The sequence below is a fragment of the Anabrus simplex genome, chromosome 2, assembly GCF_040414725.1.
Source record: "Anabrus simplex isolate iqAnaSimp1 chromosome 2, ASM4041472v1, whole genome shotgun sequence".
In the NCBI taxonomy this organism is placed as follows: domain Eukaryota; kingdom Metazoa; phylum Arthropoda; class Insecta; order Orthoptera; family Tettigoniidae; genus Anabrus; species Anabrus simplex.
The window spans coordinates 375,963,075-375,976,593 of NC_090266.1; the positions used below are offsets into that span (position 1 = coordinate 375,963,075).

At 43.5% G+C, this 13,519-nt stretch overlaps 1 protein-coding gene across 4 annotated transcripts in view; it reads right to left on the reverse strand.

Moving 5' to 3' along the window:
- The window catches only part of LOC136864149 (very long chain fatty acid elongase AAEL008004), a 288,445-nt gene that overhangs the window by 91,667 nt on the left and 183,259 nt on the right, over positions 1-13,519 (reverse strand). For 2 of the 4 annotated variants that reach the window (XM_067140791.2, XM_067140788.2), the window contains 3 exons: positions 10,260-10,352; positions 832-1,022; positions 549-629 (listed from right to left, as the gene is read on the reverse strand). In XM_067140791.2, the coding sequence (XP_066996892.1) occupies positions 549-629; positions 832-1,022; positions 10,260-10,320 (333 nt within the window). In that variant the 5' untranslated portion in view covers positions 10,321-10,352. The remainder of the gene's footprint in view (positions 1-548; positions 630-831; positions 1,023-10,259; positions 10,353-13,519) is intronic. The other 2 variants (XM_067140792.2, XM_067140789.2) reach the window with 1 other exon arrangement.

Consider the following 13,519-nt stretch of genomic DNA (forward strand, 5'->3'; position numbering starts at 1 on the left):
AGTTACAGACTTGAAGCAGCAAGAATGCTTTTTTTTTTTTTTTTTTTTTTTTTTTTTTTTGCTATTTGCTTTACATCGCTCCGACACAGATATGTCTTATGGCGACGATGGGATAGGAAAGGCTTAGGAATGGGAAGTAAGCGGCCGTGGCCTTAATTAAGGTACAGCCCCAGCATTTTCCTGGTGTGAAAATGGGAAACCACGCAAAACCATCTTCAGGGCTGCCGACAGTGGGGTTCGAACCCACTATCTCCCGAATACTGGATACTGGCCGCACTTAAGCGACTACAGCTATCGAGCTCGGTGCAGCAAGAACGGTTGGAGGCACAGATGGACGGGATCACTGATAGAAGTGTACTCTGGTTTCAGTGAGGTGGTCATCTAAAGAAAATAGGGAATACGATAGACTGTCTAAGAGATTAGTGAACTTGGTCATGGAGGGTAAGAGGAGCAGAGGGAGACCTAGAACCTGATAGTAGTAGCGTTTTAGCTACATCTACAGCACTCTGAAAATGCTGTTAAATTAGACTAAGGGAATGAACACTTACCCTGAGAGCCAATGGGCTGTTGGAGTAGTCCACAGGCTGACATCGGTAGCTATAGTGGTAGAGCCAGCCGCTAATCAGGGCCTGTAACAAAGACGGAAAGTTTCTAATGGAATCTGATGGCACATTCTATAAGAATAAATATTTGGCTAATCATCATCTATGGAACCCTTCCTATGAGAACCTAACGACAAAAAGAAACATACAGTAATCATATCGAAGTCCAGAAGGGCATCATGGTCATGTGGCCAACTCTCATTACTAAGTATGAATTGTATCAACTCACCTCATAGAAAAGCCATGCGCTGAAGACGACCTGAAACAGGTTGTAGCCAATAAGGATGTAGCGCAGCTCGAAAGGCTTTCGGTTCTCCATCAATCGTGGGCCCAGCACCTTCACGAAGTACACGTAGGAGAGGCAGGCGACGGCCGTAGGAAAGGGTCCACTCATCAGGAACCAGTCGTTGACCCGTGGATCTGTGGACAGTGTCGAGTCTGAGTGGTATATGAGCAAATAAATACCTTACCTCAACAGTAGTGCCTTGTGGAGAGTGTGTTCTCGAGCTCCGTAGCTCACAAGAAACACAATAAGAGCAGAATAACTTGGGAGTGTAAATAGTGATGACATTATGGGGCTCACTAGAAGAGGCCTGAAATATGTCGAGCCCACATTGATGTGTTAGAGATGTAATTTTCATTCAACACTAACTTCAACTTTTTTTTCAATCATTCACTCTTAACTTAAACCCGCAGAAAATATTAAGAATAAAGTCTATCGGCGTCCGCTTCTGTGGTGTAGTGGTTAGTGTGATTAGCTGCCACCCCCGGTGGTCGGGTTCGATTCTCGGCTCTGCAACAAAATTTGAAAAGTGATACGAGGGCTGGAACGGGGTCCACACAGCCTCGGGAGGTCAACTGAGTAGAGGTGAGTTCGATTCTCACCTCAGCCATCCTGGAAGTGGTTTTCCGTGGTTTTCCACTTCTCATCCAGGCAAATGCCGGGATGGTACCTAACTTAAGGCCACGGCCACTTCCTTCCCTCCTCCTTGCCTATCCATTCCTGTCTTCCCATCCCCCCGCAAGGCCCCTGTTCAGCATAGCAGCTGAGGCCGCCTGGGTGAGGTACTGGACATCCCCCCAGTTGTATCCCCCGACCCAATGTCTCACGCTCCAGGACACGGCCCTTGAGGCGGTAGAGATGGGATCCCTCGCTGAGTCCGAGGGAAAAACCAACCCTGAAGACTAAACTGATTAAGAAGAAGAAGAAGAAGAAGTCTATCGGCATTATACAATATTTATTTTCTAATTTACAATGCCCATATATCACATACTTTTGGTTATATATTCATTACATAAAGGTACAAAGTGAAATGAAAATAATTTCTTATTATGAAAACAGTAATAACAATAAAAAGAAGAAAAATATTGACTTTACGTCCACTAAATACCGGTACGGTTTTAGGAGACACCGACGTGCCAGGATTTTTTTTGCTATTTTGCTTTACGTCGCACCGACACAGACAGGTCTTATGGCGACGATCGGACTGGAAAGGCCTAGGAATGGGAAGGAAGCGGCCGTGGCCTTAATTAAGGTACAGCCCCAGCATTTGCCTGGTGTGAAAATGGGAAACTACGGAAAACCATCTTCAGGGCTGCCGACAGTAGGGTTCGAACCCACTATCTCCCGGATGCGAGCTCACAGCTGCGCGCTCTTAACCGCACGGCCAACTCGCCCGGTCTGCCAGGATTTGGTCCCGCAGGTGTTCACGCAGTAAATCTACCGATACGAGCGGGCGTATTTAAGCACCAATTAAACCGGACTGAGCCGTGATCAAACCCGTCAACTTGGGCCCAGAAAGCTGGCGCTCTGCCGTCTGAACCACTCAGCTCTGTGTTTAAAATATACAGTAAACTCCTTCGTAGAGTTTAAATAGGGCTGCCTCCTTATTTATTTATTTATTTATTTATTTATTTATTTATTTATTTATTTATTTATAGACAATTAATTCATACGTCACGAAAAAACTAAACATATTAAGGGTATTGATTTTTGTTTTCAAGTTGCCTTATGTCGTACCTACACAGATATGTCTTATGGCGACGACGGGATAGGAGTGGGAAGGAAGCGGCCGTGGCCTTAATTGAGGTACAGCCTGGTGAGAAAATGGGAAACAACGGAAAACCATCTTCAGGGCTGTCGACAATGGGGTTTGCAACCGAGCGTGTTGGCCGTGCGGTTAGAGGCGCGCAGCTGTGACCTTGTATTCGCTGGACATAGTGTGTTCGGACCCCACTGTCGGGAGCCAAGAAGATTGCTTTCCGTGGTTTTCCATTTTCACACAAGGCAAATACTGGGGCTGTACATTAATTAAGTCCACGGCCGCTTCCTCCCCACTCCTAGCCCTTTCCTATCTCATCGCCGCCATAAGACCTCTCTGTGTCGGTGCGACGTAAAGCCAATGACAGAAAAAAAGAACCTCGCTCGATAAGGCTATTAATTTAGGAAGTTCCAGTTGCAACACCGTCCCTCTCTCTACAGACCTACTCTGTCCTTCGCGCTATTTGACATGAATGTTCACTCGGCTACATTACATTTCACTGAAAGAGTTTTGTGTGTAACATATTTTCTAGCAACCGTTTCCAACCAGAAATGCATGGCCAGTACATTAAATTTGAGAACAAATGTGTATACTTCTTATTTTTATATTTTTGCTAACAGTTTTATGTCACCATAACAAAGGAAGATTTTCGGCAAACCACAGAAAACTATCCTTGGGGCTGATTGACTCTACCATCTCCCAAATGCAAGCGTACAGCAACACGACATGCACTGCATAGCCAACTCGTTTGTGTTCAGAGCGTACCGAGCCACGAGCTAGAATATAATACATAGAGTGTCTATCACGCTGCCATCTTTGAAGACAGTTGAACTAGCGTCCGCCATGTCTTAAATGTACCTCAGTAGACGGAGCGCTGTGTAAGCGAATGCGGAACAAAGCGGGAAAATGAGACATTTTCACACAGATCTTATTCATTAGGTATAACAGTTAAAAGAGATTATTTGAGTTCTTCTTCTTCTTCTTCTTCTTCTTCTTCTTAATCGGTTTACCCTCCAGGGTCGGCTTTTCCCTCGGACTCAGCGAGGGATCCCACCTCTACCGCCTCAAGGGCAGTGTCCTGGAGTTTCAGACTTTGGGTCGGCGGATACTACTGGGGAGAATGACCAGTACCTCGCCCAGGCGGCCTCACCTGCTATGCTGAACAGGGGCCTTGTGGAGGGATGGGAAGATTGGATGGGAAAGGCAAGGAAGAGGGAAGGAAGCGGCCGTGGCCTTAAGTTAGGTACCATCCCGGCATTTGCCTGGAGGAGAAGTGGGAAACCACGGAAAACCACTTCCAGGATGGCTGAGCTGGAAATCGAACCCACCTCTACTCAGTTGACCTCCCGAGGCTGAGTGGACCCCGTTTCAGCCCTCGTACCACTTTTCAAATTTCGTGGCAGAACCGGGAATCGAACCCGGACCTCCGGGGGTGGCAGCTAATCACGCTAACCACTACACCACAGAGGCGGACTTATTTGAGTTGATGATGCAAATATCGGATGGAAAGCGTAACTATTTGACGCGTATAAGTTTTCCTTAATCAAAGGTTCCCTACAGAATCGTAACGCACTGTAACTTAAAACAGCAGAAACAAAATACGTAAGAGTTTGTTTTTACTGGAGGGGCTGCCTGGCCGAGGCGGTAAAGGCGTGCTCGGTTCGATCGGAAGGACGTGGGTTCGAATCCCCGTCAGGAAGTCGTAAAATTTAAGAAATGAGATTTCCACTTCGGAGGTTCATATGGCCCTGAGGTTCACTCAGCCTACACCAAAAATGAGTACTAGGTTAATTCCTGGGGAGCAAAGGCGGCCAGGCGTAGAGTTAACCACTCTACCTCATCAAGTGCCGAGGTTACGGATAGTGGAATCCTTTACCTTCCACCCCTCCAAGGGCCTTCCTGGCCTGTACGGAGAAGCGATATATTTTTGAAAATTATTAAATCAATAATTTATTTTGTCACAAAGTTGTGGACCTATCTACACACCTCCAATTTATCAACATGCAGAACATACGGTACAATACTACGGATTAGGATGCATGTGAAAATTAAACACACTTGAATGAATTATCATAAATGTCAAAGACAACGTTTCTACGTTGCGTTTTTATAACATAGACTGGAAATAAAAGTTACAATAAACAAATTGAATTCTGTATTGCTCTATTAATAGTCACATTTCTTGATTCGAAACAGTTCTCTTATTCACTGTTCAGCGTAGCAGGTGATGTCACCTCGGCGACGTGCTGGTCCTCCTCCCCAGTTGTATCCCCGACCCAAAGTCTCACGCTCCACAACACTGCTCTTGAGGTCGTAGAGGTGGGATCTCTCGCCGAGTCCGAGGGAAAACCAACCCTGGCGCTTAAACGGATTAAGAAAGGAAGGAAGGTACCAAAATGGAAGAAATTTCATAAAACCAGAAAAGAAGTCATAATTCAGAAATGAAAGGTGCTATATGGTTCTCGAAGGTAATTGCGTTAATTGTGCCGGCTGCCGAAGCCTATCACATTGCTCTGGGGCAATGATTTATTACTGACGGATGAAATGGAATGCTATTGGAGAGTGATGCTAGAATGAAAGATGACAGGAGAAATCGGAGTACGCGGAGAAGAACCTGTCCCGCCTCCGTTTTGTCCAGCACAGATTTGACATGGAGTGACCAAGAATTGAATCACGGAACCCAGCGGGGAGAGGCCGGCGCGCTGCCGCCTGAGGCACTGAGGCTTTAATTTGACATGTGACCATCAAAATCTATTAAACGTAATATAAAGTATTATATTAAATTTACAGACATGGGTATATTTGCAATTATAGCAATTGAAAATCCTTAGGAAATTTGCAAAGCTACTTTAGTTAAACTCTTCAACAGAATGCCTTTAGAATCTTCTTCTTCTACCACTTCCCCCACACGTTGGTGGAGTCGCGGTTGCGAATGCCGTTAGTGACACCTACCCTGTTTGGAGATATTTATTAATTATGTGGTGCTTCATAGTGTAATGTGTGTGTACGAGGGGGGCGGGGTGTATTGAGACGAACACAAACACCCAGTTGCCGGGACAGAGGAATATACCATACATTATTAAAATCCCCGGCCCGACCGGGAATCGAACCCGAGACCACCATGTGGACCGGAGTCTTAGACGATGACTGTTCAGCCAAGGAGCCGGACATCACAATCCTTTCAAACATTTATCAATACAGTTTTACCTGCCTAAATATATATATATATTACTGCTGAGTTGAACACATATAATGCACAGATCAGGATGTCAGAAAGAAAAGCGCAATGAAGGCAACTCCTATTCATGACAAAGTTTTGCATTAGCGCCATTCAGCTGGAATTTCCTTAAATAAAGCTTACATTGTTGATAAACATTACACTCTTTATAAAGACGTATTACACTTAGCTTAGGAAAGGTTAAAGTAAATTCAAATTTGGCACGTAATTATAAACAGTTCTCACTCCACTTCATCAAGGATATGAAATCATCTTTGTCTCCTTAAATGAAACAAGATATCGTCGGGTTACTTCTAAAACCTCGTATGTCACAATTCTCTTCCTACCCATTATATTCCTTAAGACTGGTCACGCCTCCCAGCCACATATTTATATGCAGTCCATCAGAACAATTTTCGTTGTGTTCATTTTCCTATGCCAAGTTCTAAAGGAAAATGGACCCTAACATACCGTATTGTAGGGATGTTGTTTGCATGGCGAATTTATGCACTCCTACAGTTTGATATATTTTCCTTTACACATCAGCATAGGAAAATGAACACAACGAAAATTGTCCTGATGGACTGCATATGTGGCTGGGAGGCGTGTCCAGTCTTAAGGAAGATAATGGATGAGAAGTGCATTGGGAGATACGAGGTTTTAGAAGTAAGCCATCGATATGTTCTTAATAATATCGTGTGGCTATTTCTAGCCAAGTGCAGCCCTTGTTAGGCAGACCCTCCGATGTGGGTGGGCGGCATCTGCCATATGTACGTAACTTCGTGTTAATGTGGTGGAGGATAGTGTTATGTGTACCGGGCGAGTTGGCCGTGCGCGTAGAGGCACGCGGCTGTGAGCTTGCATCCGGGAGATAGTAGGTTCGAATCCCACTATCGGCAGCCCTGAAGATGGTTTTCCGTGGTTTCCCATTTTCACACCAGGCAAATGCTGGGACTGTACCTTAATTAAGGCCACGGCCGCTTCCTTCCAACTCCTAGGCCTTTCCTATCCCATCGTCGCCGTAAGACCTATCTGTGTCGGTGCGACGTAAAGCCCCTAGCAAAAAAAAAGTGTTATGTGTGGTGTGTGGTGTGTGAATTGCAGGGATGTTGGGGACAGCACAAACACCCAGCCCCCGGGCCACTGGAATTAACCAATGAAGGTTAAAATCCCCGACCCGGTCGGGAATCGAACCCGGGACCCTCTGAACCGAAGGCCAGTACGCTGACCATTCAGCCAACGAGTCGGACATCGATATGTTGTTAAGTCTAGTGCAGTGGAACCTCGATACCTGGAATGACCTCGGGAGCTAAATTTTATTTCGAGTTATCGAAATTTCGAAATATAGAAAATACCATTTTTGAGCATGTATAGCACGTAATCGAAACATATATCTATGGGCTTGTACTGAAGGAATTATTGTTAACAGTATTTAAAAATATATAAACAAACTCTATTTTACGGCATCACTATACTTATAGAGTCCGGATTATTAGGTTCTGATAGGTTAGAATGCAAACATACTTTAGCCAGTAACAAGTATACCCTACACTGTACAACGGTTATGCTATGAGATTTGCATAGATATTAGGAGTACAGCCTATAGAACTCCTTGAATTGATGCTACTCTTCCTACATTATGGTACAACGGGTTGCATGACACTTCCTACAAACCCAATTACTTTGCATTCTAACCTATTACCACCTAAAAATCCGAGGTCTACAACCCTTATTATAGTAACTTTTTAGAAGACAGGATACAGTATATAGGGCAGTGAAACAAGAAACATACCTCCCTTAACACCTTAGGAAAAAATACGTTAATCTCTTCTGTTTGTTACTGTTAACCTTTCCCCCCTTCACGCTGAAGCTTCTCGTCAATACGACGCAGCCGAGATTCGTATATGGAGCTTGTCATCCGCGATTCCGGGGGTTGCTTTCGTACGTGACCTTTAATTAATTCACATCCGAGAAAAAGCGAGGCTTCGCCGATTTTCCGATCACTAGAAGTTTTAGTTTTTCGTTTCCCGTCATATTAGCTCCCAGCATCACTGTCACCTTTTCCTTACTTGTTAACTCCTCCTCACAAACCACAAATGCCGTACTGCACTGTTAATGTTGCACAAAATTCGAGTTACAGAGTAATGTTTGCTTCGAAAAATCGAGAAATTCGTGCAACCGAATTTCGAGCAATAGAGAAATAAATACACGCAAAGAATAGGACAAACGGCCGGGAAATTTAAGTTACTTCGAGATAGTGAAAAATCGAATAATGGAGGTTCGAGATATTGAGGTTCGAGATACTGAGGTTCGACTGTATTTCTACTACATACATACATACATACATACATACATACACACATACATACATACATACATACATACATACATACATACATACATACATACATACATACATTATCATTATAGATCGTTATGCCTTTCAGCGTTCAGTCTGCGAGCCTCTGTGAATTTACTAAACGTCGCCACAATCCTCTATTTTCTGGATAGGTTTGTGTACGGGGATGAGGCGTAAGGAGGGAGCTCTCCAGGTTCCGGTAGTGCTGCCAACTGAATGAAAATGAAATCTGAATTGAATCGAGAATATGATCGATCAATATGAAGTTTCTAAACCGTTATTATCTTAAGCCAACAACTGTGTCACACACATATTATATAACATTATATAACATTTCTCGATGCAAAACTTGTTCCTAGTATGAATTTTATAGTTTGGCTTTGCTGTGTAAACAACAACAGTACTAGTACGTAAAGTGTACGCCAGATGTCGCACAGCGATGCATAAGCAATTCGTAGTTTGTGTTTCAAAGGTTGCCAGTAAGGATCTCGAAGATTGCCGAAGTCGACCGATTCGGCACTAGGGTGTAAATCTATCTAGAAAAAGATGTGCCGATAATATTTGCAACTAGTGCTATGGCCTCATTTAGTTCTATACCTCTTGTCTTTAAATCGTTAGAAACTGAGTCTAACCATCGTCGTCTTGGTCTCCCTCTACTTCCTGAAAGCTGTGTGGACTCAGGATATCTTATTCATAAATTAGAAGTAACAGACGTGAAAGTAACGAGAATAATTTGCTGGTACAAACAGATGGGAACAATGACAGGAGGGAACTGGGAATGAGGAGATAAAAGCTAATTTAGGAATGAACTCAATAGATGAAGCTGTACTCATAAACCGGCTTCGGGGGTGGGGTCATGTGAGGCGAATGGAGAAGGATAGATTACCCACGAGAATAATGGACTCTGTTATGGAGGGTATTTCTACTAAAATTAATTAAATAACAAAGGCTGTTTCATGACACAGGGTCGTGGATGAGGTGAGATGAATTTATATGGCATGTTTTACGGCCGGATGCCCTTTCTGACGCCAAATTCAGTTGAGGAGCTAATGAAGATGAAAGGAATGATAGTGAATGAAATTGGGAGGAGGCGGAATGAATCGGCTGTGGCCTATGAAAAAGAATTGTCCGGGCATTAGCCTGGAAGTGAAAATGAGAAACCACAAAAAATTATTCTCTGGACAACCGACGGTGGGAGATCGAACCCACGCGTTTCCGGAATGCAGAGATTTGCTCCATAGCCGTAACGCGTTAACAAGCTCGGCCACTCCGTTTAGTAATAAAATAAGGACAGGTGTTGTAATTAAATGTACAGCAACTGAAACCAGGAAGTAGAACATTGTGTATGCTGAATGCTCGCGATGAACAGTGCTAGGGTAGTCGGAGAGAATCCGACTGCATGGTTCACAGGTAAGTGAACATCTCTCCCACCAACATGCTGCGCTACTTCATAACTAGTATCGTCCTCGGTATCAAGTCAGCAATCATGCCCTGATTTTTCTTTAAATTTTCTTGAACGATTACCTCTTGGCTTTCTGTAATTACGTCCTAGTTCGTAAACTATGAGTCACGCAGGAGACCTTGTGAGTGACTCTGAATATAGAGTTAATACTTTGGACATAATTTATTAAACCGGTTTTTTAAAAATTTGCTTTATGTCGCACCGACACAGATACGTCTTACGGCGACGATGGAATAGGCCTAGGAGTGGGAAGGAAGCGGCCGTGGTCTTAATTGAGATACAGTCACAACATTTTCCTGGCGTGAAAATCGGAAACTACAGAAAACCAGGGCTGCCGACAGTGGTGTTCGAACCCACTATCTCCCGGATGCAAGCCCACAGCTGCGCACTCCTAATCACACGGCCAACTCGTCCGGTAATCTATTAAACGTACCCTACTGGCTAGAACTACCTTAACCAATATCTGGTAACTAACGTCTGATATGTCTTATATGCACCCGCTAGGGAAGGTGTAATGGAATATGTTCAAGATGTTCACTCTATACGTTTTCGAACAAATGGAACTGCATGAACTTACCACTGTAATTATCCATAAGGTCCCTGTAGCCATCAATAAGTTTCCGTACCAACTGGGCCATGGTGTCGGCTTTGCCCTCAGCGAGACGACCTGCTGAAAGAAACAATAATATTACTAATAAGAAGAAAAAGAAGATTAAATGAATGTTCATTTCTCTAATATATGTGTTTATTCAGAACATATGAAATTAATTGTAACAAGAAACACATAATTTGAGCATATTATTGAATGTTCTTGGCCATAAATATTTGGAAAAATATATATTAAATTAATGTAAACAATGTAAATATGTTGATAGCCGTATAAATGAATATATCATTAAATTATCTGTGCCTTTTATTTTGGTAGGGGGGAGACAATTCGAAGAAATCCGAAGAAACAGGTTGGTAGGACACATCTTCATACATCCAGGACTTTTGAATTTGGTTCTGGAAGGAAGTGTAGGGGAAGGCCAAGACAAACATATCTGAAAAGAGGTATGATGCAATAGTTATGTAGAAATTAAGAACGTAGCACACGTACTGCTCCCTAGACGAATGGTCAGTGTGTTAGTCTTCAGTACCGAGGAGCCCTGGTTTGATTCTTGGTCGGGTCTAAGATTTCAGCTGCATATTGTTAATTCCTACGGCTCGTTGTATGGGTATTTTTTGTTTCAACACATTCTTCTTCATATTCACCCAAAACGCCATACGAATAACCACCGCAGGAAAACGATCCCCCGACGTATGGATGGCGTCAGAAAGGCCATTCGGCCGTAAAACCGGACCACATTCAAATGTTCGACACAGTTTGCGCGCGAGACCCCACCAATAAAGGAAACGTGGTAGATGAAGGAGAGTTAAACACAGGACAGAGTGACATGGTGGGCTGCAACAAACAGCCGATGACCCAGATAGCATTTAGGAGTATATAGGAATGGAGAACAAGATGCAAATTTAATTTTTATAGGCAGTACAGTTACAAATAATCGTATAAGGCAAAGTTCGAAGCTCCTCGACACTAGCGATTACATAGGCCTATCTCACCCAGACCCACTCCACACGATACATTAATTTATACACTCCACCACGGACCTCTTAGGGATTCTATTCGTCTAAGTGCGTGAGTTTGATAATCAAAGATATCTCAAATAATAAACATGGGTAACAGAAGAAACAATAAATACAACAACAACCCTGTTCCTTCCATTATTCTTGAAGTAGTCGAAAAGGATTCCGCGCCGTGCTAGTCCGAGAATTTTTAGCCTGGAATAAGGGCTAGATCAGGTTTCACTCAGTCCCGTGAGACTAATTGAGGAGCTGTCTACTTTGAGAGGCTGCGATCCCGGTCGAGAAAGCTGAAAAAAAAATGTCTGAGGATGTCGTACATGCAGTGGTCTAGCCACTCTACCCGCAACCCTAGTGTCTGGTTTCCGGTGAGATATCCCACGACTCAGTTCTGAAAAGTGTCTGGAAGCTCCTCCGACCCCCCACATAAAACGAGAGGAGAAGGTAGCGTTGGTTCATGTTGGCAACTCTTGCTTTTCTAACTAGTAGGGGCGGTAACACTACTGTCATTCTAGGAATAACATGGGTCGGGAAACAAACCCGGAAGCAAGCAGAGAGTAAGCAGACTTTTAGTCCCTAGACCAGGACGACTCACGGATAGAAATGGTTCAATACAGTCTGATATAGTGGAATTTCTTGGGTAAACTCACCACAGTTTTGCAGAAGACTAAACAAATTACTTTTGATGATGAGACTAATAATAATAATAATAATAATAATAATAATAATAATAATAATAATAATAATAATAATAATAATAATAATAATAATAATAATAATTTGGCCGTGCGCGTAGAGGCGCGCGGCTGTGAGCTTGCATCCGGGAGATAGTAGGTTCGAATCCCACTATCGGCAGCCCTGAAAATGGTTTTCCGTGGTTTCCCATTTTCACACCAGGCAAATGCTGGGGCTGTACCTTAATTAAGGCCACGGCCGCTTCCTTCCAACTCCTAGGCCTTTCCTATCCCATCGTCGCCATAAGACCTATCTGTGTCGGTGCGACGTAAAGCCCCTAGCAAATAATAATAATAATAATAATAATAATAATAATAATAATAATAATAATAATAATAATAATAATAATAATAATAATAATGTTCCATTCTACACACTGTGTTGTACTTACTACGTGAATAAGTTATGCTGATGATGCTTGTTGTTTAAAGAGGCCTAACATCTAGATCATCGGCCCCTGAGTAACTTGTGTCCGATGATCTGTGCTGCTAGGATATCATATTCAGGTACAATATTCTAACTAGGGTTAAGACTGGAAGAGGAATGGTCTGACCTTATGAAAATTATAATTCTAGACTTCACCTGGATTTGAAATGGGGATACAATGAAAGTATATTTCACAGATGAACGTGTACAGCCGTGCTGACTAGCACTTTTTTTTTGCTATTTGCTTTAGATCGCACCGACACAGATAGGTCTTATGGCGACGATGGGACAGGAAAGGCCTTAATTAAGGTACAGCCCCAGCATATGCCTGGTGTGAAAATGGGAAACCACGGAAAACCATCTTCAGGGCTGCCGACAGTGGGATTCGAACCCACTATCTCCCGGATGCGAGCTCATAGCTGCGCGCTCCTAACCGCACGGCCAACTCGCCCGATGACTAGCACTTTAATCCTTGTGCTATTCTAGTCAGCGTCATAAAAAACATACCCGTGGCCGATACAGACAGAGACGACTGTTGCCCAGCCAGATATTCTGCTGTTAGTAATAACGGCGTGTGGCCTCTGAAGAGGCCTGGTGCAGATCTTTCGAGTTGACGCCCTATAGGCGACCTGCGAGTCTGTGAAGACGGGGCCCTACCTAAGGAGAATTCTAATATGCTGAGGACGTCAAAAAACCCCACCTCGAGTCAGAGGAATTAACTAGTGAAAGCTAAAACACCGACCGGGCGGGGAATCGAACCTGGGACCCTATACCAAAGGCCAGAATGCTAACCATTTAGCCATGGAACCGGACAGCTATTCTATTGATAGTAGAGAAAGCAAGCTAGCCTATAGATTTACGTGACTCTTGATATCGTGATCGTAACCACGGGGCCTTCAGTTTTACGTGGAAGCCGAACCACAGGAACGCAACGTTTTATTTAAAAAACACATGTATTGACCGGGATTCGTACCGCAGCGGCCTTGTTAAGAAGCCAGTGACAATGCTATTCGACTATCTCGTACACTGGGTTTTGGAGTCTAACGTGGTCAT